The 26,219-nt window shown below is 43.2% G+C and overlaps 1 protein-coding gene across 1 annotated transcript in view; it reads left to right on the top strand.

The window, feature by feature from the left end:
• LOC135405122 (cyclin-dependent kinase 7) overlaps nucleotides 1–21,072 on the top strand; it is a 39,072-nt gene extending 18,000 nt beyond the window's left edge. Inside the window, exons 6-11 of the mRNA XM_064639828.1 lie at nucleotides 148–258; nucleotides 1,362–1,480; nucleotides 2,532–2,631; nucleotides 4,414–4,500; nucleotides 17,771–17,920; nucleotides 20,764–21,072. Of these exons, the coding sequence (XP_064495898.1) occupies nucleotides 148–258; nucleotides 1,362–1,480; nucleotides 2,532–2,631; nucleotides 4,414–4,500; nucleotides 17,771–17,920; nucleotides 20,764–20,793 (597 nt within the window). The 3' untranslated portion in view covers nucleotides 20,794–21,072. The remainder of the gene's footprint in view (nucleotides 1–147; nucleotides 259–1,361; nucleotides 1,481–2,531; nucleotides 2,632–4,413; nucleotides 4,501–17,770; nucleotides 17,921–20,763) is intronic.
• The last annotated feature ends 5,147 nt before the right edge of the window (nucleotides 21,073–26,219 follow it).

Below are 26,219 nucleotides of genomic sequence, written 5' to 3'. Positions count from 1 at the left end.
TATTTGTGGTAATAGAGTGAGAATGGTAGAGAATTTGTGACTGCTGTTTGAAATTTTTCTTTGAGCCTGCAATAACTTTTGAGCTGAAGGAATGGTAATAAGTTTATCTTGTGCGTTGAGCTTTACTATCACTTTAAAACTTTACAGGTTATTATAAAGGATACAAGTATTGTGTTGACACAGTCTCACATCAAGGCATATATGCTTATGACACTTCAAGGATTAGAATATCTGCATCATCACTGGATTTTGCATAGGGTAAGCATGTACTAAACTGACAGCCTTTATGCTGTAACAAAACTCACATGGGATAAAGTTTGAGTCTAAAATCTGATGAAAGTAGTTTTGGAGTTCGGACTCTCTCACTCCATATGCTTTCATATTAGCTGTTTTGGAGAGACAATAGAAGTACCAGAAATGTTAAGAATTACTGATGCAGTTTTCATTTAGATACTTATTTAAAAGGTTCTCTGGTTAGATGTGACTTTAATTATCACTGTGAACTGGGTCTGGCTGGGATGGATTGAACTTTTTTCACAGCAGGTGAACTGTTGAGGCTTTCTCTTTTATCCACCCTGGCCTTGCCCTGATGTGTAGTGTGGGGGTGGGCAAGAAGTGGAGAGGGGACACAGCTGGGGCAGCTGACTCAAGTTTTCCCTAGGGATATTGCATGCCATATAATGCCATGATCATTAGTAAAAACCTGGGTGAGAGAAGAAGGGGGAATTTTGCCTTCCAAGTTGCCTCTCTCTTGGAGACTGTTTTGTGTATCTGTCTGCTCGTGGGAGGTGGTGAATGATTTCCATTGCATTGCTTACTTTTGTTTTTTCCTCTTTCCTTCACCTATTAAACTGCCTTTATAGTGTTCCTAGAGTGTTCTTGCTTTTGGTCTTCTTTTGCCTTTACTTCTGTCATGAGAATGGAATGAGCAAATGGTTATGTGGATGCTTCTCTACTGGCCAGGGGTCAACCCAACAACACACTGCTACTGTATTAAACTGTATGACTTCCAGAATTTCTACAGTTATTTGAAACATTTGCAAGGTCTTTTTATTATTCAGTTGGCATCTATGTGGTTAACAGAACTGTTGTTCCTGCAGCAAAGCTAAAACCTATGAAGTGGCTTTTTTATAATCTGCAGCTTGTGTTAATATTCAAATTGGTGTGTCTCACTATGATTTTCTTCTATGACTAAATACTCAATTTCCGGTGTTTTATAATTTTTTTCTAACAATGTAGACTACATAGAATCAAAAGGTTTCATTTTAGAATACTCTTATGATACATCTGCCAGGAGATTCATTATATGTCTGCTTTTATCAATACTGACAAAATCCATTATTTGCTTTCTCTACTGACAGGATCTTAAACCAAATAACTTGCTGTTAGATGAAAATGGGGTTTTAAAATTAGCTGACTTTGGCTTGGCAAAATCTTTTGGAAGCCCAAATAGAGTTTATACACACCAGGTAGTAACAAGGTAAGACATTCTATTTTGTTTCTTAGACAGAGATTATTTAGTTGTTTTGTAGGTGTCTCTTGGCACCTCTCTCATGTCATATCAACATATTCAAAGAGTAGCATCTAGTTCATGTTATGTGGCAAGAGCCTCATAAAGAACATGCAGGGAAGCATTGTTTACAAAATCTCCATAAGAACTGCTACAATATGCATCCCTGGGAGTTGTTCTTTGGTATGATACTCTTTTGAAATATATGGAAATAATATGTATCTTCCTGTAAGCCTGGTTTTGGGAGCAAGACAGCTGCTACTTTCTGTTAATCACAAGACCTAGAACCATTTTTGTAGCTAGTCACATTACCTATTATGAGACAAACACTTGAACCAATTAAAATATTTATTAATGGTTTTTATAGCATGCTTATTTAAAGTATGCTTTAAAAAGCAGGGCTGCAAAACATGCAAGGTGTTTCCTTCTGACTGTTGTAATGCTAAAAGTATTCATGCAAAGCTGGTTTGTTTTAACATCTTTGTTCAAAAGGCAGAAATTCCACAGTAGTTTGAGAGCAGCGTGTATATCAGGTCATTGCATTAAACTTAATTGTTCCTAGGCAGTGTTAAGTAGCTGTTTTAAACAACAAAGCTCATTTTGCATAAAGCGAGCCTCAATACTTAGATTTGTTGATATGGAGATTTTTGAAAGCTGGAAGGAGTTCTGTCTTGCTGTCATTCCTTCAACATAAAATTTTAAGAAAATTTTGTTTTATAACCTGCAAACCTGCAAGTTAAAAACTTTCTTCCTTGGCATGCCTGCAGTTCCATTGCTTGTAATCAGCTCAATTGAAACTGCAGTTAATTTGTGGTTGCATGTGACCCTATGGTGAGAAATGCACAAATTTTTTCAGTCTTTCTTAAACAAAACACTTTGTAGGGTAGACTACAGCTCTTCAGCGTCTGAAAAGTATATAGGCAGAAGCAGCATCCTCTTTTTAGTATTTGCATTGCTACAATATACAGCATTTGACATGAGCAAAGCCAAGTGATTTTCCCAAAATGTGTTTTCTTTTCAGATGGTACCGAGCCCCAGAACTATTGTTTGGAGCTAGAATGTATGGTGTTGGTGTTGATATGTGGGCTGTTGGTTGTATTTTAGCTGAATTGCTCCTCAGGGTAAGTCTTCAAATGTAAGCATTTTGTATTTCCTCTTTAGTGCACTACAGCTTTTTATGTGGGCTGCTTCTCTCCTGCTAACATTAGCAGGTAAAGACAGTTAGGGTAGAAGAAAGTTTCCAAAACCTTGTTAACTGTAATGAAAGTGAAGTTTTGCAATAGACTGAGGTTTCATAAGCATCCACAAGCATTGGAAGTCTTTCAAAATGGTTGGGTAAAAAAGTTGCAACAAACTGTCACAGTCTTGCCTTGGGAGATGCCAAGTAGGTAACTCTTCCAGTCCTCTTAGTGTTACAGTTTCACACAGCCTTCTAGAAATGTGACATCCTAGATACATGCATACACTGTCCCTTATACATTGTTTCTCACTAACTGTAAATTATAATCACCACACCTAATTGTGGATTTATGTATAATGAACAGAAGATCAATGTTTTTTCTAAACTATGGTTAGCTGACAATACTAGAATGAAGCTGAAGGTTAACACTATGATAATCCTATGGCACTCCTCCGTATGGTACACAGATGTCATAGTCCTTAAGTATGTTTTACTGAACTAGAATGTTTACTATACAGCTCTTTGGAGAAGACATGAAAGTGTCAGGGGGGGAGTGAAGGGCAGGGGCACAGACACAGCTGAAGGCACGAAGTAGCCTGCAGTACCATTTATCTTTCATGACTAAGTCGCTTCTGCTTGGTTTCTGCACTATACTTGGAATGCTTTTGTGGCTGTCTCATAACCAGACTGGGGAACTGGTCTGTGTGAAAACGCCTTGAAAGAAATCCTTTGCCTTCGTTTGCCACACCAAACAGGTATGCTGGTACGATTTGGTTGGCAGTTCAGACATGGAAATATATATTGGCTGTTTAATGAACACTAGTGATGTGTACATAAATATGCATTAGACCTGGTAAAGTGATTAAATTTAAGCAAAGTCAGAAAACAAATAAGTTGTTGAATTTATTGAACTGTTGAATTCAAATAAATTGTTGAACTGATTCTTTGGTTTCTCACAAAGTAGAAAATGTATTATGGTTCAGTTTTATCACTGTGGTGTTTTTAAATGTATCTGTCCTTTTTCAGGACAATGCAGCTTCTGGGAGCTTTATGAAAGCAGTTTATGTTTGAGGGGCTTTCATGATGCCAAAATTTAGTGTGGGTATTTCTGTGTTGCTTAGTTAAACACTGTCTCTAATTCTTTATAAATTTGCTTTGATCACAGAGTTTCTTTTTACTTCCATTGTGTGCTGGGTGTGCAAGGTTGAACTGGGCAGATATCCCCTTTTCAGTCTTCTGCTTAGTTTAAATAACGTGATACTGATAAGACAGTTTTCTATTCTAGTGGGTGTCTACTCTCCCTCATGCTTAAATCTCATTTCCTCAGTTTATCTTCTGTAATCCAGTTACAATTCACTTTAAATGTACTGAATATATCTATAAAAGCTAACTTCAGGGAACATATGATGGAAGGATCACCATGACCAACTGACTTTAACAACTAAGATGCAAAATCTTTCCTGTGTTTAGTTATTTTACATTAATGTGGTTGTGTAATTTTATGTTTAGTTCCCTGTTGTCAAGTCAACATTATGAAGCCCAGGTTCAAGAAACTTTCAGAATCTATTCAGACATCAGTAGAATGCCTCAATATTCAATGTAGCTCTTTGTGGGGAGATGGTATACAGAGGTGTTTTGCCCTGCAATGATGAATGATCACTCACAGCTCCACTCTAAAACTGAAGTTCAGAACTTAATTAAATCAAATGCTGTTACCTTCTAGGTTCCTTTTTTGCCTGGAGACTCTGATCTTGACCAGCTGACAAGGATATTTGAAACACTGGGCACTCCAACAGAAGAACAGTGGCCTGTGAGTCCTTTTGTTTAACAGACTGACATTAGTTTTACTTGATACTCTCTATTTTAACTTCTGAAATTAAAAGAAAGGTTATACCAGAATACTTGAGTAGATTTTCAGAAGGCAGTTGCCTCATCTCACAGAGCAGCTGAGATTTGTTGTTTCTCTTGACAAGCCTCTGATCAATAGCAAGATTAACAACACTTTATGGTTTCCTTTCTGTGTGTGCACAGTTTCCTATGGTTACTGGTGTGTAATTATTGTTGCTTAATGTTTTTGGGATGCTTGTTTAATGAATTGTGCTTTAACCTGTAAGGCTTTCATCACTTTCAGAAGTAGGAACCATTTATAGGGATCTAAGTTGGCCAAGGTAAGTTATAGTTTGGAATACAGTAAGAAACACCAGACCAAAAGCTTTAGGGATGAACAATTTGTCTCAGCAACGGTACGGTAACAAATACAAATTAGTATGAAGTGACAATAAATTCAGTAATACTAGGCAAAACTCACTGTCAGGACACAGAATGACCTACCTAACTATAGATATTAGGCAGACTGACAGGAAGTGGGGCATAACTTCTGATGAGCAACTCACACCAAGAGTTCTGAATTCCCTGATCAGGAATTGTTGTTGAGCTATGGAAGCACTCACTTTACTTGTTAACCTCTGCTTCCTCTCCATGCTGCTTTTCCTTTGTGTGAATTGTACTGGAATGCTATGGTACATAATCATGAAATGGAGCTGTAGCCATATGGAGAAATACCATATGAGGCACTTGATGCCGTGGGATGTATGGTGCTTCAAAAAAAATCTCCAGAGCAGTTAATTAGGGGTGAGATAAGACAGGGTTTATTATGCCAAGGCAAAGATGTTACGACACGCACGCCCGCTGTGCCCCAGATGTTACATTTTATAATGCCATCTATCCAATCCCAAATGTGTCCACCCTGTGGCCTTTACTCTGGACCGCCCTGGGTCCACCCCCTGAAAATGGGTCTGGGGTGTATTTCGGGACCCTTTCTTCATCCAATCTTCATCTTCTTCAGAGCACAAAGGGTACATAGTTACCTAATTCTTGACTTCGTTTTGTTATTCAGGCCCTGATATGTTGTTCTGCAAACAATCTAGGCCTTGCCTTGACAAAAGACTAAACATTTCTACTGGATTCGGGGGTAGGAGTGATATAGGGTGCATAGAATGGGGTAAGAGGGTTAAGGAATGTGTAAACAAGGGTGCTACAGGGAAAGGGATGTAAGGGATGCTGCTTTTAGAGTCTACTTCTATTACTTATAAAACTTATAAGGGTTACAAGTATTAGAAAAATAAAAAAACTATTAGGGGCTTAAGGCATCAGTCCCCCCTTTAGAGATTAAACAAGGCTCAAAGATCTTGTTCAATCTCTACTACTTATACATAACACTAACCATATAACAAGCTATGCAGTTTTTATACTCATATGAATGGCTGCTCTATTCAGATTCAGCTTGGTAACTATGAAGTAAGTTTGTGGAAATAAACTTAACGAAATATCTCTAAGAATTACTCAATATATAATTTAAATGTGTTGCCAAATTTTAGCCAAATCCATAGTGCAAATTCAGCACTCAACTTACAAAGAATGTTTGGTGCATTTTGTTAATGCCAAATGTAAATTTGGGTTTAAACTTAATTCATAGTTCCTGGCCACACTGAGCAATACAAACAAGAGAGGCAAACTCAAACACTATTTTAACAGTCCTTTTAACAGTCTTGGCTGCTCTGCTCGTCTCAGGAACAGAGGTTTTCTTCTTCCTGGGTGAAATTCAGGGTCCTTGATGATAACTCTGTCCACGTTGGAGATGGTCTGCTGGACTTGAAAACAGTTCTTTCTATTTGACTTGCAGGAGTTTCAGTTTCAGTGTTTAACATAAACTTAGTCCTTGGGCTGGAACAGATGAGTAGGAGCGTCCAGCTTCACAGGCTTAGATGACATGAATTTCTGCAGTTCCTGCAAAGCAGATCTTAAAACATTAAACAATTCTACAAATAAACCTCTTTATGCAACTAGGGAGTCGATGAAGTGTGACTCTCCGTCTGATGACAATTTCACAGGAATTTTGGATCTTGGAATTCCTGTATTTCAGTCTTCTGAGAGAGGAGCTTGTGCTTTTATCACATAAAGCGATTAACTGCCAGTCACAGATTTAACAGGCCAGTCAAGAGCTTACTCGAAGCAGACTGCGTCTGGATGCAAAAACACCCTGGCAGTGCCAGTAGCTCACCACAGAGAGCTTATACTCTCTGGACAAATTCTAGGCCTTACCGGGGGCAGGTTGTCCTGTTCCAACCTGTCCCAGACTGCAGTCAATCATCTTTACCTCATGGAGTGATCTTACAGGGATCCCTTGCCTCCATGGATAAAAGCTGCTTCACCTGTTAAAATAGGTGCATTTATAGATATATGAATACTAACAACGCAATAAAGTTAAGAAAGCATTTTTCAGCAAACTATTTAAGCAACTTAAACCTATTATTCCAACAACAATGTTACCAGATTGTCTCAAAGATTCTAAGCAATGGTGCAAGCCGGATTTTTAGGGTCTTATTGGAGAGTCTACAGAACTGGTGCTGTAGATTCCTGGTTAGTAGTCAGAACCAGGAGCCCCATGATGCAGTGTTGAACATGCTAGAGCAGTACTGAAAATACAAGAATATTAGACATTACTAGTTAAGTACTTAGAAATAGAAAACATTATTTATGCCTCTGGTAAAGACATAGTGAACATTTTGAATCCTTCATAGCTCTGTACTTCGTCTCATTTAAAAGACCTAATAGAACTGGAAAAGGTAGAGAAATTGACAAAATATATCTGGAGCTATTGAACAGTTTATGAAATAAGATTCATTATATCAGGATTTTTCTCACAGGATAAGAAAACTGAGGGAGAAATGCTAAAATTCTGAAAAAGAAAAAAAATACAAATCATGTAGAGAACAGAATGATTATCACTCTGCTAAAGGACACTGTAAAAAAAAAAAAATAACAAGCACCAGACTTCCATTAACAAGGAGATACATTTTCTCAACAGGTTAGCAAAGGCATATAGTGCTTTAGGAAAGCTTCATAAAAGAGTTTGGCGAAACAAACACTTGAAGAAAAGTACAAAGATCAGTGTTTACAGAGCCATAGTGCTGTCTACTCTCTTAAACGGATCTGAATCACAGGTCATCTACCGCCACCACCTGCATCTCCTAGAATGCTTCCATCAACGCTGTCTCCATACAATCCTAAACATCCACTGGTCAGATTATGTGACCAATACATCTGTTCTTGAACAAGCAGCAGTCACAAGTATTGAGGCCATGTTACTGAGAACACAGCTGCGTTGGGCAGGGCACGTCTCCAGGATGAAGGACTACCTCCTCCCTAAGATCGTGCTTTTTGGTGAACTTGCTACTGGCTGCCGCAAGAGAGGAGCCCCGAAGAAAAGATACAAGGACTCCCTGAAACAACATCTTAGCCTTGGCCATATTGACCACCATAACTGGTCTACTCTGGCCTCCAATTGGGAGACCTGGAGACACACCATCTATAACGCTGCTGATGCTTTTGAGAAAGCACGCAGGATCACCCTTGAGGAGAAAAGGCAACACAGAAAGAATCGTGCCTTGCAGAACATACCATCTAAGGAGTCTTTCTGTTGTGCCTTTTGCAACCGGACATGTCTGTTTCGTATTGGCCTTTTCAGCCACCAACACGCTTGCAACAAACATGGGTAGAGCCCTTCTCAAATCTTCGTTCGCGAAGCCTAGCCATGATGACATTTTCTCATAAGTACAACACCACTGTGAAATTCCCTGCCCTAGAGAACACGGGTTCTGTGATAAGTGAGAAAAGGCCATAGAAGGTTCATGCAGAGTGTGTTTCTCAGAAGCTGTTCAGCATGGCTGGGAAAAGGCAGCTCCCGGCTTCAGATGGCTTTACCCGCTGCTTTACAGAAGCTGCAATGGTGTCCAGGCAAAGGGTCACTCTGCTTTCTTGGCTTTGTTGTCTTTTACTACAGCATTGATGCCACTTTCTTATCCATCCTTGGTCTTAGTGTAGGACTTCTTATGCAAATTCAGGTTCACATACATTCCTAGATGACACTAGATAAAAAGCATCTTAAGAACATAGATAGATAAACACGATTCCACAGTCACATGAAAATTCTATGGACCTTTCATCAAACTGCTTTTAGGAGAAATTCTTTCACAAGCTGCAGTAGTCAGAGAGACACAGATGTTTACAAATTGTTGCTGGAACAAGATATGTGCAAGTATAAACATTGCAAGCTTTAAAGCAATTCATGTGGCAAAAGCAATATAAGCTTTCAATTCTTAGCAATTAAGCTAACAATAAGCGAAGCTTAAAATAATATAAAATAGAAAGTAACAAAATAATACAATAATTACAATATATGCATATGTTTCTGTACCACCTTTAGTGCAAGTTGATTTTCAATTGTGTCAGAAGGCCTTTATCTACTCACTCTTGGTCTGGTGTATTTCATTTGCCGTTAAGACATTTGTCTACTTCTGCATAAAAGTTGTTCCCATGGTTCTCAGCTTGAATTTTGGTGGTACAGCTTCAGGTCTGCTTGCTGGAACAAACTGTCTGTGAACAGTTAACTTATGACACATTGTTAGTTTATATTTAAAACAAATCAGTGTTCCCTCCTTACTGAGGGTAGGAATATTTTTTCACAGGTTATGAGTCTATGACAGTTTTAAAAGACAGGGGATGCAAGGGTCAATAGACAGTTTCTTTTTCCAGTTTCACTTGTTGGGGACAAATTAGTTTCTTTCCCTTTAGACTTAGATAGCTCCCATAGTTTTCAAAGCATCACCTTATTATCTTATGACATATATTGAACCGGCGGGTTTTAGTTTTTATGTTCGCTGGGAATTTACACTGATTTTGTCTTCCCCTCCCCCCTTTCGGTCTGATGGGAGGGTACGGATTATGCAGGTTTGGGAGGGCTGGAGGGGGAGCGACATCTCCATCTCCGCTCCTAGTGGCGGAGCCAGAGGGTCCCATGTTAGGCTGGGCTGGGACTCCAGCAGCCACTGTTCTAGGCTCTCCTGCAGCCTCTGCACCCCCAGCCGGTCTCTTGCTCGCAGCCTCCAAGGTGCCATGAGTAGCTCCACCCGTGTTGGTCACAGCCAGGAAATAATTTGCCTGTGCGCTCGCTGCGGCCCCCGCTCTGTCTGCGAAGGCGGCAGTAGCTCCTGTACTAAACCCAGATTTTGACTGTCCCGCAGTTGGACTCATTCTTTCTGTGCCGGTGGTTAACGCTGTCCTGGCACTCGCAGAGCAGTGCTGGCGCCTGTGACGGTCACGTGATTTCTCCCTTCCTTTCCTACATGTTGAAATAGGCTGGGCACTGGCTGCTCTGGCTCTCGGCTCTGCTCCGCTTGTTATGGGAGCAGGCATCTTTATTGTTATGATAACTGTAAAGTCATCGGGTGGCTTTAAAATCTCTACAGCACTTGCACCCACTGCAGCTGCCTGCATGGGATTAGCTGTTACAGGGGAAGGAGCTACCCCCCCCGCGCCAGCCAGCACGGACGGGGGAGACTCCACACTCTCATCTGTTATCTTTGCCCCAGCTTTTCTCGCAGCTCCCGGTGTCTTTGCTACGAGCCAACCTCTGATCGCGCCTGCCACACTTGGGGCGGTCCCCGAAACAGCAAGGGCAGAGCTGGGTCCCGCCTTTCTGTGCTCGCTACAGTTCTAAACTTTGGGATCACTCCCTGCTCGTATCTCACTTTCTCTGTCACACGCATTCTCACTGTATCAAACACTTTTTTCTTTACTGCGCCAGCCAGCTCTGTCGCCGTGGTAACGGCCGTTCCAGAAACCTCCCCTGCTCTCTGAGAGTTCCGTTGCCGCAGCAACGGCTGTTCTTATAATCGCCTCTCCGTCCACCGTACTAGCTTTCTGCTTTCTCTCTGCCTCTACAGCAGTACAGCCTGCTGCGTTTGCAGCACTTGCACTCGAGGCATGTAGTTCTGTCCTTACAGTTCTCATATCGCTATCGCCACCGATAAAATCAACTGCCTGAGCACCCGTCTGTGGTACTGGGCTACTCGCTCTCACAAACACCCCTACATTTGGGGCCGTCGCCCCCCCTGGGGCCGACGCCTTCACTTTACTGCTACTGTCTAAATCAGCGACTCCTACGCCTGCCGCCATCCCTACACTGGCCAATTCCAGCGGCGCTTTCACTGTGACTTCTCAAATCTCTTTTGTTTCTACAACAGATGCCGCATCTATAATAACCTTCTCTGATGTTATTGCACCAAAAGCAATCTTAGTAAAAGCTGACTTTTCAGCTTTTACAGTTCTTATTCCGTTACTGATACAACTATCAATTTAGCTGTTACTTGTTCTTCTACTCTCGAGCTCACTTCTGCTGTTGCTATGACAACTTTGTCTGCTCCGGCAAAGCTGCTGGCAGCTGCAGAGCTACAGACTGCTTCTCCGCTCGCTGGAACAGGCAGGGTAGACCCCGCCTCCATTGCCCCTGTGGGGCCAGGAGTTTCTCCTGCTGTTACTCTTGTTGCAACCAAACTAGATGTTATTTCTGGACTAGCTAGCCCCGCAGCAGCTGCGGGGAGCTTCCAGTGCCACGCGGCCTGGACCCTCCGCTGCCGGGGGCTTTTCCCACGCCTCGGGGGCGGGGTCCGTGGCTGCGGGGAGCTTCCAGTGCCATGCGGCCCGGACCCTCCGCTGCCGGGGGCTTTTCCCATGCCGTGCGTGCAGAGCGCGTGCGGTTGAGCACCTGGGCGCGGCCGTGGCTGGAGAAAGGAGAGAGAAGGGGAGCCTTGCCAGCAGGTGCTGCGCCCCCATGAGAGAGGAGAGGGAAGCTTCGGAGCACACAGAGGTTTGCCGTTCCAGGTTTGGGGGGAGAAGGAGGGAGGGGGCGGGAGGATTAGGGTAGGGTGTCGAGCAGGCCGAGGGGGTCCGCCCACCGGCAGGAGGGAGAGCGGGACAATCCCGTATGAAATGTCGCAGGTGAGCAGCGTGTCTGAAGATATGTGGAAACACAGTGGGGGAAGGACAAGGTCAGGGTGGATAGTGGGTTCTTTTAGAATAATGGCGGTCCCGGCCATGCTGGGGCCATGAAAGGCATCCCCACCTTGGATGGGTACTGGGGTCAGAACAATTGCTTTGTTTGACTGTCTGTTTTTGGTTCACCTGTGGCTACTGCCCAGGTTCAGCATGTTCTGGATATATTTGCTTTGCTCTGTTACATCCTGAAATGGTGGACAGGACAAAGGGTTGTTCCTGGGTATCTCCTTCAGATTGTTTATAGATAGGTGATAATAAAGTAGGAAATGAAAGACTTGCCCAAATCGTTCTAATAGGAACGTAGTCTGTGTACCCCATGTGGTTGCGAGCTATGTGTTACATGCCTCTGGTAGGGTCGCCCATGCCAGATAGATCAAAACCGTAGGACCAGATTTAATACATTCTTGGGCAGGATGAGCTCGTTAGCCTTCTGGCAGTCATCCTAGGAGAAGGACAACTCTAATCCCAAACCCGGGCAGATGGAGCTCGCTTAGCCCTGTAAGGCCATCCATCTAAGAGAAGGTCACTCTAATCAAACCTACGTCCTGAGGACCTCACTGCCACCGTCCAAGCTTGCTCGGCCCTGGCAGATGAACCTCAGGATTAAAGGGTGGGTTCAGTTCCACGCATACTGTGTCTCACCTAAAAAATCCATTGGGCAGGCTTGAAGGCTTTACCCACATGCAAAAAGCCCTGTAGCGACGGGTGAGGGTTGAAACGGCAGGTGAAAGGTGCACTGGCAGCCGCAGACCCAACCCTGCATGCAGGCGGTTCAGGATATTGGTCATTTGAGACTGACTGGAGATGACAGTCTCTTGGGGCAGCACCCTGAACGACCAAGCAGCCTTTTCAAGGACAGCACTGCTTGCTCCACTTGGAGAGGGGCCTAGAAAAGGTGGCCTAAACAAAGCTCATCTCCCCTTCACCCGGTTGGTTAACCGCAGGCCAACGGGCATCTTCTTCCAATGCGGTCTCACAAAGATCAAAAGACAAAGGCATGCACCTGCCTCCAAAGGTGTACCTAAATCAACTCTAGCATGTTGGAACATCAGAACCATGCTTGATTCTGCGGATATCGGATGTCCTGAGCGACGTTCTGCCCTAATTGCCCATGAACTGGCTCGTCTCAACATCAACATTGCTGCTCTCAGTGAAGTTCGCCTTCACGAGGAAGGCAGCCTCAGAGAACATGGTGCCGGTTACACACTCTTTTGGTCAGGCAAGCCCAGAACCGAAAAACATCTCTCAGGTGTCGGCTTCATGATCAAAAACTCTATTCTTCCCAAACTCAAAAACCTCCATTCTGAATCGATGGTCTGAACACTTTCAGACTCTTTTCAGTACCAACCGCGTAGTCCAAGACTCAGCAATTCACTCCATCACACAACAACCAGTAAAGTATGAATTAGATACTGCCCCCACTTTAGGAGAAACCCTCAAGGCCATACAGCAGGTGAAAATCGGCTAGGCAGCTGGGATTGATGGAATTCCACCCGAAGTCTGGAAACATGGGGGCCTTGCACTCCACACCAAATTTCACGAGTTTGTGGTGCGCTGTTGGGAACTTGGCGAACTACCATCTGACCTTCGTGATGCAGTCATCATCACTTTGTATAAGAAGAAAGGAATTAAATCAGATTGCTCAAACTACCGAGGTATTACTCTGCTCTCCATTGCTGGCAAAATCCTGGCAAGAATACTCTTGAACAGACTAATACCCACTATAGCAGAAGGTATCCTTCCTGAAAGTCAGTGTGGTTTCAGAGCCAACAGAAGCACCACAGACATGGTATTTGTTCTCAGACAACTGCAAGAGAAGTGTAGGGAACAGAACAAAGGTCTCTATGTAACCTTTGTCGACCTCACCAAGGCTTTCGATACTGTGAGCAGAAAAGGTCTGTGGCAGATTTTGGAACGTTTAGGTTGTCCCCCCAAGTTCCTTAAAATGATCATCTCACTCCATGAGGATCAGCACGGCCAAGTCAGATATGGCAACACACTTTCTGAGCCCTTTTTAATTAAGAATGGTGTGAAACTAGGCTGCGTTCTCGCTCCTACCCTATTCACAGTCTTTTTTAGCATGATGCTCCAAAGGGCCACGGCAGACCTCGATGATCAGGACGGTATCTACATTCGATATCATACTGATGGAAGCCTATTCAATCTAAGGCGTCTGAAGGCCCACACCAAGACCTTAAACCATCTTGTCCGGGAGCTGCTTTATGCTGATGATGCTGCCCTTGTCGCCCACACAGAAGCAGCTCTGCAGCGTTTAACATCCTGCTTTGGAGATGCTGCTGAGCTCTTTGGCCTGGAAGTCAGCTTAAAGAAGACAGAGGTTCTCCATCAACCTGCACCTCAGGAAGTCCCCCATCATCCCCACATCACCATTGGCCAATCAGAACTCAAATCAGTCCAGCAGTTTAATTACCTAGGTAGCCTCATCTCCTCGGATGGTAAGATTGATGGGGAGATAGACAACAGGTTAGCAAAGGCATATAGTGCTTTTGGAAAACTCCACAAAAGAGTATGGCATAATAAACACTTGAAGAAAAGTACCAAGATCAGTGTTTACAGAGCCATAGTGTTGTCTACTCTCTTGTATGGTTCCGAGTCATGGGTCATCTACCGCCACCACCTGCATCTCCTAGAACGCTTCCATCAACGCTGCCTCCGTACAATCCTAAACATCCACTGATCAGATTATGTGACCAATACATCTGTTCTAGAACAAGCAGCAGTCACAAGTATTGAGGCCATGTTGTTGAGAACACAGCTGCGATGGGCAGGGCACATCTCCAGGATGAAGGACCACCGCCTCCCTAAGATCTTGCTCTATGGTGAACTTGCTGCCGCAAGAGAGAAGCCCCGAAGCAAAGATACAAGGACTCCCTGAAACAACATCTTAGCCTTGGCCATATTGACCACCATAACTGGTCTACTCTGGCCTCCAATTGGGAGGCCTGGAGACACACCATCTATAATGCTGCTGTCTCTCTTGAGAACACACGCAGGATCACTCTCGAGGAGAAAAGGCAACGCAGAAAGAACCGTGTTTTGCGGAATATACCATCTAAGGAGTCTTTCTGCTGTGCCTTTTGCAATCGGACATGTCTGTCTCATATTGGCCTCATAAGTCACCAACGTGCCTGTAACAAATGTGGATAGAGCCTTCCCAAATCTTCGTTCGCGAAGCCCAACCATGATGATGATGAGCCCCGCAGCGCCTGCGTAACTCTCGCTTTGCTCTGTCATGCTAAAAGCAGCTTCAACAAAAGCTGATTCCACAGGTCTTATCTGCACCTCTGTGTTTACTCCAGCCAAACCGACAGGACTCGCTCCCGCTGGACCTGAACTAACTTCTCCAGAGACTTTAATTTGCCTAATCCCTCCTGGTGCAGCCAGATCCACACCAGGGGGTCCACCAATGGCTCCTTCCTGTTCAGCAGGGGCCGGTCCTGGGACCGCTCCTGCCGCTCCATCCTCTCCCGGGCTGTTTACTTTCCCATCGGGTGATATTAATACATTTAAATCACCATTCTCTGTGTTTTTAAATAAAACTCGTGAGACGGGGGTAGTTTTAACTTCATCTTTTCCCCCTTTTTCTAACTCTACTTTTGATTTTTCTGCACTTTCTGAGCTTTCGTTTCTCTTCTCTCCTCTCAATCCAGGGCGTGTTAGCAGAAACATGAACAATTTTGCATACCTGATCCCTTCCCTACCATGACATAAGTATTTACAATGGATCAGATCTCTTCTCCCCTCCAAATAAAAGTCCAGGAGGGAAGAAGGACAGATCCCTTCCAGTCTCTAAGCAGGAGTATCTTCTACACCAGCAATCTGTCTTCTTCACAAGCAGCAGCTGATAGCTAGATTTCTGCCAGCACTCTCGAGGGGGGTATCCCCCTCGGTTCGTCGTTTCCAAACGAGGGGTCTTCGTGGGCTACGTTCACCCCAGACAAAGGTTGTTCCACCACGGTCATATCACGAGACGCAGGGGGTCTTCGTGACAGTCTGGCATCTTCAGGAGACTTAAGCCTCTTGCAGAGCTTCTGTGCCCTGCCTCAGGATGGCTGTGAGCTTCTTTGTAGCTTGCAGCAAGGGAGGGGTCCAAGGTCAACCTCCCACCCACTGTCCTGGCTAAGCTCTCAGGACAACCGAGCTTCTTAGCTCCTCTCTCTCTCCGGTGCTGCATGTCCAAAACTCCTCTCCAAAATAGGAGTCCATGTCCCTCCTTTCCCGGAGGTCTCAAAGGAGTTTGGGGAGTCTGGTTCAGTTCTTACCCCCAAAACTGTGTAGAACTCAGTTCTCTCTCTCTCTCTGCTGGCTCTCTCTCGGCTCTCTGAGACAACTCGGTGTCTTCCTTACTCAGTTGCATGCTGTTTCTGCTGTTTCTCTGGTTCAGTTCTTATCAGTTGGCTTTCAGCCATAGCCTCTGGACGCTGCATCTCTGCTTCTGCTCTGTCTCCGCTGCCCACGGTGGAGAAAACATCTCCCAGCTTAACTATAGACACTTAGCTCAGTCTAACACTGTTCCAAGTCTCTGCAGTCCCCCCAGCCGGGGGCCGGGGGCCAAAGCCCCAAGGGGCTCAGAACCCCTTTCCTCGTGGTGTCAGAACATGGCTACCACTTCTACCACCCAACTACAACTCATCTCTTCCGGTCTGTTTGTGGTATGTATATATTTCGCGGGAGCGCAGATTGGTTCAAATCTCCAGTGTCACCACCCCTTGGGGGTTACCACTTTTTCTTAGCTTCAGGGGGAAAACCTGGTTCAAACCACTACAGATGCGTGCGCCTGCTGTGCCCCAGATGTTACATTTTGTAATGCCATCTATCCAATCCCAAATGTGTCCACCCTGTGGCCTTTACTCTGGACCACCCCGGGTCCACCCCCTGAAAATGGGTCTGGGGTGTATTTCGGGACCCTTTCTTCATCCAATCTTCATCTTCTTCAGAGCACAAAGGGTACATAGTTACCTAATTCTTGACTTCGTTTTGTTATTCAGGCCCTGATATGTTGTTCTGCAAACAATCTAGGCCTTGCCTTGATAAAAGACTAAACATTTCTACTGGATTCGGGGGTAGGAGTGATATAGGGTGCATAGAATGGGGTAAGAGGGTTAAGGAATGTGTAAACAAGGGTGCTACAGGGAAAGGGATGTAAGGGATGCTGCTTTTAGAGTCTACTTCTATTACTTATAAAACTTATGAGGCTTACAAGTATTAGAAAAATAAAAAACTATTAGGGGCTTAAGGCATCACACTGCTTAGCCCCACACAATTCTGCTGTTGCTCTGGGATTCTGAATGAAACAGATAAAGGTTTTTGCAGTGACATTTCTGCTTTCTTTGGAGAGGAAGAGTTAAGATATGGGTGGGGAAAGGAGTGAATAGGAGATTGGCTAGCACAATAGAGATGATGCATCCCTAAGTTAATTTGCAAGCCCATGCATTTCAATAATTGAAAACTCTACTATCAAGATTGTAACTGATTGAGCACATTTTTCACTTTATTGTTAATATTTTATTTTGCATGGACAAACTTGCTGAAGTGTGATGACTAAATACTTAAAATACTACTAAAGTATTACATTTGGATAATTGTTACAAGATCATTTTTATGCTAGAATTTGAATACAATGGTTTTGATTTCATACCTACAGGAGAAAAAAGTACGCAGTTCATCTTTTGTTTAATTGCTTGGTGTACATTTTCCTTCCCTCCTCCAACAGCCCATATAAATTTTCAGTAGTGCATTTCAAAAGTAGCTCAAAATGCAGTTAATTTTATTAATGTGGAGAAACACTTGCGCTTTTGTGAATATTTTCCTTCCCACCATGTCAGATCACAAAAGGAACCTTTATTTCATTTGTCTGCATCCACTCTAAAGTTCTTTTTTACTTCCTTTCTTTGTTAACAGTTTTTCCTTTTGGCCTGGTCACTGCTAAAGCAAAGGAAGGACAGATCATTTAAGGGAAAGTGTAAAACAACTGGAACAGTTACTGAAAAAAAAAAGTCTTTATGACCCACTACTCCTACATTTGTTATTTCAGTGACCAAGTATTAGCAAGGTGTTTTGAAAGATGATTTGCTTCTGCTGAAAGACAGCCATATGAAGTTTGCTTTCTGTGAAAAACTGAACTCTTAAGTAAAAAACATATATTGCATTTTTGGTCTTTGTAGGGGATGACAAGTCTTCCAGACTATGTCACATTTAAATCTTTCCCTGGAATGCCACTTCAACATATCTTCAATGCGGCTGGTGATGATCTGCTCAATCTTCTTCAAGGCTTATTCACATTTAATCCTTGCACTAGGGTTACAGCTACTCAGGTATAGTACACGAGTTATGTCCAAATGTGCATTAACCTACTGTTAATATCAAATAAATGTGTTTTAAAGCCAGTAAGCCAGGTTTGAAATGAAATGTTACATGAATTTCTGAAAGCATAATCCCAGTGTTTTAGAGAACTCTGAAAGGCATGGATAATGCTAACTGATCATCTCTGTTCCCAGTGTAGAGCAAAGGTAGACAATTAAAAGGTGTATGAATCATGGCCTTTAGACAGTCATATTTGACATTCGGAATTCAATCACCTAAAGCTTGAAGGTTAAGTCTTAACAGAGCATATCCTATTCCCTGGGTTTGAAAGATTTTCAGCCTTACTTCATCCAGTGTCTTCTTCAATTTCATTTAAACCGTCATGATGCTTTTTTAACGTGAAATTCTGTGGTGATTTAAACCACGATGCTTGTCTAAATATCCTTTTCCATTATACTTTCATTTTCACTACTCCCTGATGGTGAGAAATGGACTTCAAAGGAAAATCTTGCAGAATGTTCTAGTTCATAATATTGATTTCTGTAATGAGGAAGATATACCAGTTGGCAGTTTGAAAAGTGTATTTCTGTCACTTTACACTGTTAGGGAGGCATGCAATGAACAGAGCTGTCCCCTTAAGGCCAGGGCTCCCTCATTGCTGGTTAGACAAGGCAGATCTGAATCTAGGGGATCAGTGTAGATGTTATGTATTTTTTTATAGAAGACTTTTTCAGAGCACCTTCAGACTTTTTTGGCCACCATCTTTAAGAACATTCAGTATAAGTTTCCAAATAATTAGTTCTGCTATGCTTGGGACACCAGTACATATGTATGAAGTGATTTTTCAGATCATATTGTAGGACAGTGTATTTTTCCAGTTGTGGTGGTGGTAAAACAGTTTTCCCCCTGAAGTTATAAAATGGTAAAACCCCAGGGGGTGGTGACCATTAAAGTTTTACCCAATGAGTGCTTTTGCAAAATATAAACATATCAGAAGCAGAATGGAAGAGAAGGTAGTTGCAGTTGTTGAAGAAGTAGCCATGTTGTAAGGCCACGAGGAGAAAGGGCAGGAGCCCCCCTGGGGGGCTCTGGCCCCCCAGCCCCTGGCTGGGGGGGGTTACAGGGACTTGGAACAGCATAAGGCTGGGCTAAGTACCTGTGGCTGACAGCTGAAGGAGTTTCTACTGTAAGAAGCAGCAGGATCGGCGGCAGGAGCAGCATCCAGAGAGCAGTGGCAGAGAGCCAGAAGAGATAAGGGAGAAGCAGCAGAAACAAAACATGCAGCCGAGCAAGAGAGACACAGAGTTGTCCAAGAGAAGGAGAGCCAGCAGCAGAGAGAGCAAGACTAGGCTCTACAGAGAGAGAGTGTTTGAGTAAGAACTGAAACAAAACCCCAAACCCCTCTGAGACCTCCAAGAGAGAGGAGGATGATGGACTCTTACTTGAAAGAGCCTTGAAGTGCTACAGCACTGCAGAAAGGAGCTGAAAAGCTCTGAGAAGGAATGTGGAGAGGGTGACCTTGGCCCCCCCCTGCTGCCTTGAGACAGAGCACAGAAGCTCTGTAGGGGAACTTGAATCCCCTGAAGATAGGGACCGTCACGAAGACCCCTGAGCTTCGTGATATGATGTAGTGAAGTGACCCTTGTCCCAGTGAACACAGCCTACGTAAGAGAAGACCCTCGCTTGGAGACGAGTGGCCGAGAGGGCTTGGATACCCCCTCGTGTGTACTGGCAGAGATCCAGCTACAGCTGTTGCATCGAAGAGAGAGAGATAGACTGCTACTCTGAAGAGAATGCTGCTCTGAAAGTGGAAAGGATCTTTCCTTCTTCCCTCCTGGACTTTTATTTGGAGGGGAGAAGAGATTTGATCCATTGTAAATACTTTTATGTCATGGTAGAGATAGCTAAGATTGTATATAGTGTATTGTAGTATTTATTTTGTACAGTCATTGTAATATATATTTCCTTTCCCCCATTTTGAGTCTTGTGTGGCGTCTGGAAAATCCATCTCACACTGGGTTGAGATGTGGGAGGGGGTTTGGACTAGAGAATTGCATTTTTGAAGCTCTCAAACCATGACACCAATCTAGACTATTTATTGGCAATGCTACAGTTTAAGGCAGGAAACAACTTGTGCTTACAGTATTGATTTCATTTATAACTAGCATTGAATATCATGTAACTGGCATTAGCAGGAGTAATGATTGCCTAGGAGACACCTTAGCCACTTTTTGTTAACCACACTTTATGGAAGCTGTGAAGTTCCTAAAATTTAAAATAGGTTATGTAATTCCACTAAATGAAATTAACCTTGCTCACTTGTGTTTGTCTTCTGCTACGATAGAAATTGTGTCTTTCTCATAGTTTACAGGGTAGAAACAGCACAGTACAGAAATCTTAAAAGCTAACAAAACAGCTGGTGTCCAAGTCCTGGATCTGATCAAGACTTCAGATATATTCCTTTAATTTTTCTTTAATTTTTCTTTATTCCTACTTTACTCTTAACTCCGATGAGACTCTTGTCTCATCTAAGACTATTGTCTATTCAGAATGTGAGCTGTTCAGAGCTAGAAACTGCTTATACAAGACCTTTTGCAAAATAGTCTAGAGTTTTGTTAGGATGTCTGAGTGCTAGCTGAAAATAACTATCCCTTGCTTTACCAAATCTAAGTGGGGTTGATAGTAATTGAGAACATACACTTGATTTGCCCCAAGGCCACCTTCTAGTATAAAAATGTCCAAGTAGTTTTTAAGTCCCAATAGCAAGTGCTTTATTTCATTATAACCTCTTTATAAATGGTATTCTGACACTTAATGCTAATTACTTGGTTATTTTTCTTCCATTGTCATTAAGGCATTGAAACAGAAGTATTTCAGTAACTGACCAGGACCCACTCCAGGAAATCAGCTGCCAAGACCCAATGGTCCTGCAGAAGCTGTAAAGGAGCAACAAAATGCACTTTTAAATTTAAAAAGGAAAAAACCAGAAGGAATAGATTAAGGTAACCTCTTAATATTTCACTGATTTTAAAATAGGAGCTACATGCTCAGAGAGAATGGGATATTTTCAGTGTTTCAGAACACAAACTCTCTGAATGGACTAATTCCCTGGGCACCAACACCAGCTGAAACCCTTCAGTGATTTGTGGTTTAGGATAAATGCTTTGGGGTAAGAATGACTTAGTTCTGTGTTCTGACAGAAATAGTACAAAAAAGACTCTTCTACGATGCTTAGAAATATCTATCTGTTAGAAATATCCAATTCCATTAATTGCTCTAATGGTGTGTGATACTGCCCAGTAAATTATAGGCTATTATGATGAGCCTTTTTTTCCTGAGGCATCTCACTTAGGTGGAAGTAATTTAACTTCACACCACTTAAAACAAAACAAAATGAGGAGAGGAGTGTGAGAGTCCAAAACATAGCATGTGATTCTGTGAAATGACAGACTGGAAAATGTAGATCAGATTCAGAGAGATTTCTGCTTTCTTTCTCATAAGGTAAGCAAGTTAATTGTTTAGACCATTCCAGGTAAGGAACATGAAGCACATTTCTGTGACCCTCTGTGGCAGTTTGAGCCACGTTAGAAATCCAAAAATCCAATTTCCAGGCTTCCCCACTCCTTCCCACAATTTATCCTAACACCGAAGAGAAAACTTTCAGGCCAGAGGCTTCTATAGGGGAAGGGGGAAGTATTTACATTTATTTACACAAATAAATATACTGTACAAACTAAAAGCAACTATATATATATATATATTACACTTCTATCAGTCCCGTTGAAGCTTCTCCTTTTAATTTTAGTCCAGGAAAAGCCTTTTCAGGCTGATAAGTAACCAGTCTCTCTCTCGTGGGAGTGTTCGGGGCCCCTGAACACTCCCTACCAACCTTCAGCTGTTTACTGCAGTTCTTTCTTCTTCATGAAGTCCAAGAAGATAGCTTTGAGTCTCTCCTCTCATACCTCGGTTAGTAGGCTGCTGTAGTGTAGTCAGTTTATCAACATATGCATCCTGGAATTTCATTCCTCCTCCGGGTTTTTGGCTGTCCTGCGTCTAAATCACTGTGAAGGACATCCTCCGGGCCTCTCTCTGGTCCGTCTCTAATTTTGCCTGGGGGTTTCTCTTCCCCTGTCACCGAGCTGTATTTAGCCCGTCCACTTTGGCTCTGCTCCCAATGCTGAGCCTTAAAATCCACCCCCCACCAGCCTCAATTCAGTGGGGGGAAAAAAAGCCCCCTAGCCTTGGCCACAAGGCAGCTCGGTCCAGTTATACACTGTCCCAAGCGTCCTGCAGCTGCGGGGGGGGAAGAGGGCCTAGCCTCCTCCCTCTTACCTCAGGTGTTGTGAGTCGCGTCCCTCACAAACACTCACTCCAAATGCTGCCTACTAACTGTGGCCTAGGCAGAGTTGGGGGGGCCGCAGGGCTCCCCTTCCCCCCCGGAGGGGGAAAGAAGGAGCCCAGCCACCCCCTGGCCTTCTACACCTACACGCAGCAGACACCAACAGAAACATTGCCAACAGCTTCTGGTGGCTGTGTATATATGATTTTTAGAAGAAGCGAACAAGATGGGTGGTGATTGGCTCTCCAGGGAACACTGCCCTGGCACCCAATCACCTCTGAGCCCCCCGAACTCTCAGAGGGGGCCAATCTTAACCCATGACACCCTCCTTCAGTCTTCCCCAAACAGTAGCATTATTTCATATCTTCGTGGCAAGAAAAGTGCTCAGGACTCAACACTTGTATCTGATGCTGAATTACTCAGACCTTCTACCAGAGAGGCAAATATTGGTTCTTAAACTTGGACTTGGTCTTCTTAACAGTTGGAATATGCTAGATAGCAGCTGTCAGATTACCATCAGCCATTTTGTTATTGCCAGTATAAGACTCAATAATACTCAAAAGTGGTTGTTGGGAGAATAGAGATCGTGTGTGAACAATTTCCTTTGCATTTCTGTAGGCCTTGCCTTGGCATGGCTGGGTGCAGACAGTAAAAGAACTGCATAGCTAATATGGCTTCAGCCTTTGAAGTTAGGACAAAGAAGGCTCCCTGCCAAGGTTAAGGTGGAGTTTCAAGAGGGTGAACGTGTGCCCTCAGCTCATATGGACACCTGTTGTGGTCCAATTAGCAGTGGACAACAAAGTATGTTTCTCTTATGTATCCAATGCTGTGTGAAGAAGAATCATGTGTCCGGGTGTAGCAGCAGTATATAATGAGTGTTCTTCTTGTAATAAACTGTGGCAGTTTGAGCCACCTAAGAAATCTAAAATCCAATTTTTAGGCTTCCCCCACCCCTTCTCAACAATTTATCCTAACACCGGAGAGAAACTTTCAGGCCAGAGGCTTCTGTAGGGGAAGGGGGAAGTATATACATTTATTTACACAAATAAATACTATACAAACTAAAGGCAACTATATATACATATATATATATATTACATTGCTATCAGTCAGTCCTTTCAAGCCCCTCCTTTAACTTTAGTCCAGGAGCGGCCTTTAAGGCTGATATGTAACACAGTCTTTTGCTGTGGGAGTGTTCTGGGCTCCTGAACACTCCCTCCTCACCAAAGTTCCAGCAGTTGTTTGTTGTAGTCTCTCCTCCTCATGAAGTCCGAGAAGATAGCTTTGAGTCCTTGCTCTTCTGCTGCTGTGATTCCTTCCTCTCGGTGTCTCACCTCGGTTTGTAGGCTGCTGCAGTGTAGCTTATCAAGCGTCTGTGTCCTGGAATCTTCATTCCTCCACGTCAGTTCTCAGCTGCCTCCGGTCAGCTTTGGCAGGCAACTCTCGAGCTCTTGGATCGTCTCCAATTTCACCTGGGATTCTTCTCCCAAGCACCGAGCTGATTTATCAGCCCATCCACTTGGCTCTGCTCAAGTGCTGAGCTTTAAAATCCACTCCCCACCAGCCTAAATGCAGTGGGGGGAAAAAAGCCCCCCTCTACAGCTTCACTGCAGAAAAGGAGGGGGAAGAGGGCTTGGCTACAAAGTCTGCCTCTCTCCTCTTACCTCAGGTGCTGTGAATCTCTTCCTTCACAGCACACACTCCAAAATGCTGACTCTAGCCAAAGGCTGAGTTGGGGGGTCGCAGGGCTCCCCTCTCCCCCCCGGAGGGGAAGAGAGGGAGCCCAGCCACCCCCTGGTCTTGTCCACCTACACGCAGCAGACACCAACAGCAAAACAACCAAGACAGCACTGCCAACCGTTTCTGGTGCTGTGATATATGATTTTGAGCAGAAGCGAACAACATGGGTGGTGATTGGCTCTCCAGGGAACACTGCCCTGGCACCCAATCACCTCTGAGCCCCTCGAACTCTCAAGGGGGCCCAATTTCAAACTATGACATAAACTGACATATTGCTGACCAAATTGGCCTGTGAGCAATCTGTTCCGTGCCCCTCCACTGATAAGTGGTACCTTTTTGTAATAGAGATGCTTCCATAGAAGTGTGTTTCTCCTCTTGAGTTCAGAGAAACAACTATATTATTAGGGCTTAACTTAACTTTTAGGCACTTTGAATGGTTGTTTCTGTCAAATTAAAAGTAAAATGCATCAGGTTCACTACCTTAAGACTTCAACCTCAAAATAAAATTTAATCAGCTGACTACTTGCATGCTGTTTACTGACCCCAGTACCATCAGTCAACTGATGTGTGGGAACTTGTCAAGTTATGGTAGCTTAGGCAATTAAGCTTTTTAGCTCCTTTTGCAAAGATCATTTGAGGGTTTGTGATTAGTGTTTTGGAGTACATGCCCTAAAATAGGCCTGTTAGCTAAAGGACAGGAAAAAGAGAAATGCTTCTTTGATTTCTGTGACTTAATTGTTGTATTTGACAATAGGCAGAGTTTCCAGAGCTGTATAAAGCTAGAACAATAATAGCTTTAACATCTTTCAAAAAGTCTCATCTTCAACAAGATGAAATCAAGCTTATGTGTTAAATGCTAGGAGTTTTGAGATTAGCTATAAATGAGGCATTTAAGAAGTCAGCATTAATTTTTGAGACATTTGAGTATCAGCATAAAAAGCAGTATCATTTCCACTAAGTGGAAATGGAAACATAATGGATTTTCCGATATGGATTTTCCATTATGTTTTGGTTTTGCCTTAGCTGGGCTGACAGAATCAGAAGGTCTCAAAGGTAGTGCCAACAAATGTTTAAGGAGAGAGCCAATGTTAGAGCTAGCAAATCTGCTGCCCTGGATTTCATTTGCCATCCTTATATGACATTACCATCTAAACTTAAAATCTGAATAGTTGTTTGGAAGAATAATCCTACAGTCTTTATTTAAATAAAATTTGAAGGACAGCATGTTTTTACTGCTATTAAGGGTGGAAATATGCAAAAGTAATTTTAAAAAAAAATAAACTGTATTCCCTAAAATTCTTAGACTGGCCTGCCCTTGCATCCTGCACAATACATTTCCTTAGCCTTGTCCAGGTAGCACTCTGGAGCTTGGCAAAATAGACTGAGTGATTACTGATGGATACCCTCTTGTAAAATACTGGCATCAGGACCTGACTGTCAGGACAAAGATTCCTGCTATCGCCATCACATGTGCTGCTTTTCCACAACAACAAAACCCTGTAGCCTGTGGGGCATGTTCACCAAACTTAAGTACTTCTCAGAAAACAGTCTCTATTGTCAGGGAAAAACTGTCACTGGATGGATGACTGCCTGTGAAAAGTATTAAGCATGCATACTTTCTGTCTGCTGTTGCCACTTATTTCTGTTCAGTGTGGTATGTGGAGACACTGATATTATGATGACATCACTGTCAATCTTCACTCTGGCACTTAACCAAAAGCAGCACTGCTTCCCCAGGAAGCAGTCTTATTGATCTGCATTCCTACAGAGCTGTAGGTACACTAAACTTTTTCCTGAGTTAATGCAGCATAAAGAATCTACCTAATATCAGAACTATTCTACATTGGTTTGGAAATAAACCAAAGCCATTCTATTCATATCTAAGGTTAAGAATTTGTCCTGGATCTGACAGCATGTAAGAAAAATTAAGAGTGTTAGTGTGGTGGGACAGGGTTAAGGCTTAGAACAGCTTGCTTTTTTTAGGTTTCAAAGTAGAATTAACTGGTTAGCTTTTTATGCCAACAGTTGACTGGTTAGCTTTTTATATACACAAAGAAAAATACTTACATGTATCCCAAATGTAATTAATACTGTCATAGTTTGAAATTGGCCCCCCTGAGAGGCTGGGGGGGGCTCAGAGGTGATTGGGTGCCAAGGCAGTGTTCTCTGGAGAGCCAATCACTGTCCATGTTGTTCGCTTCTGCTCAAAATCATATATCACAGCACCGGAA

Source organism: Pseudopipra pipra, chromosome W, assembly GCF_036250125.1.
Source record: "Pseudopipra pipra isolate bDixPip1 chromosome W, bDixPip1.hap1, whole genome shotgun sequence".
NCBI classification, from domain to species: domain Eukaryota; kingdom Metazoa; phylum Chordata; class Aves; order Passeriformes; family Pipridae; genus Pseudopipra; species Pseudopipra pipra.
This window is presented reverse-complemented; position numbering and strand designations above follow the sequence as displayed.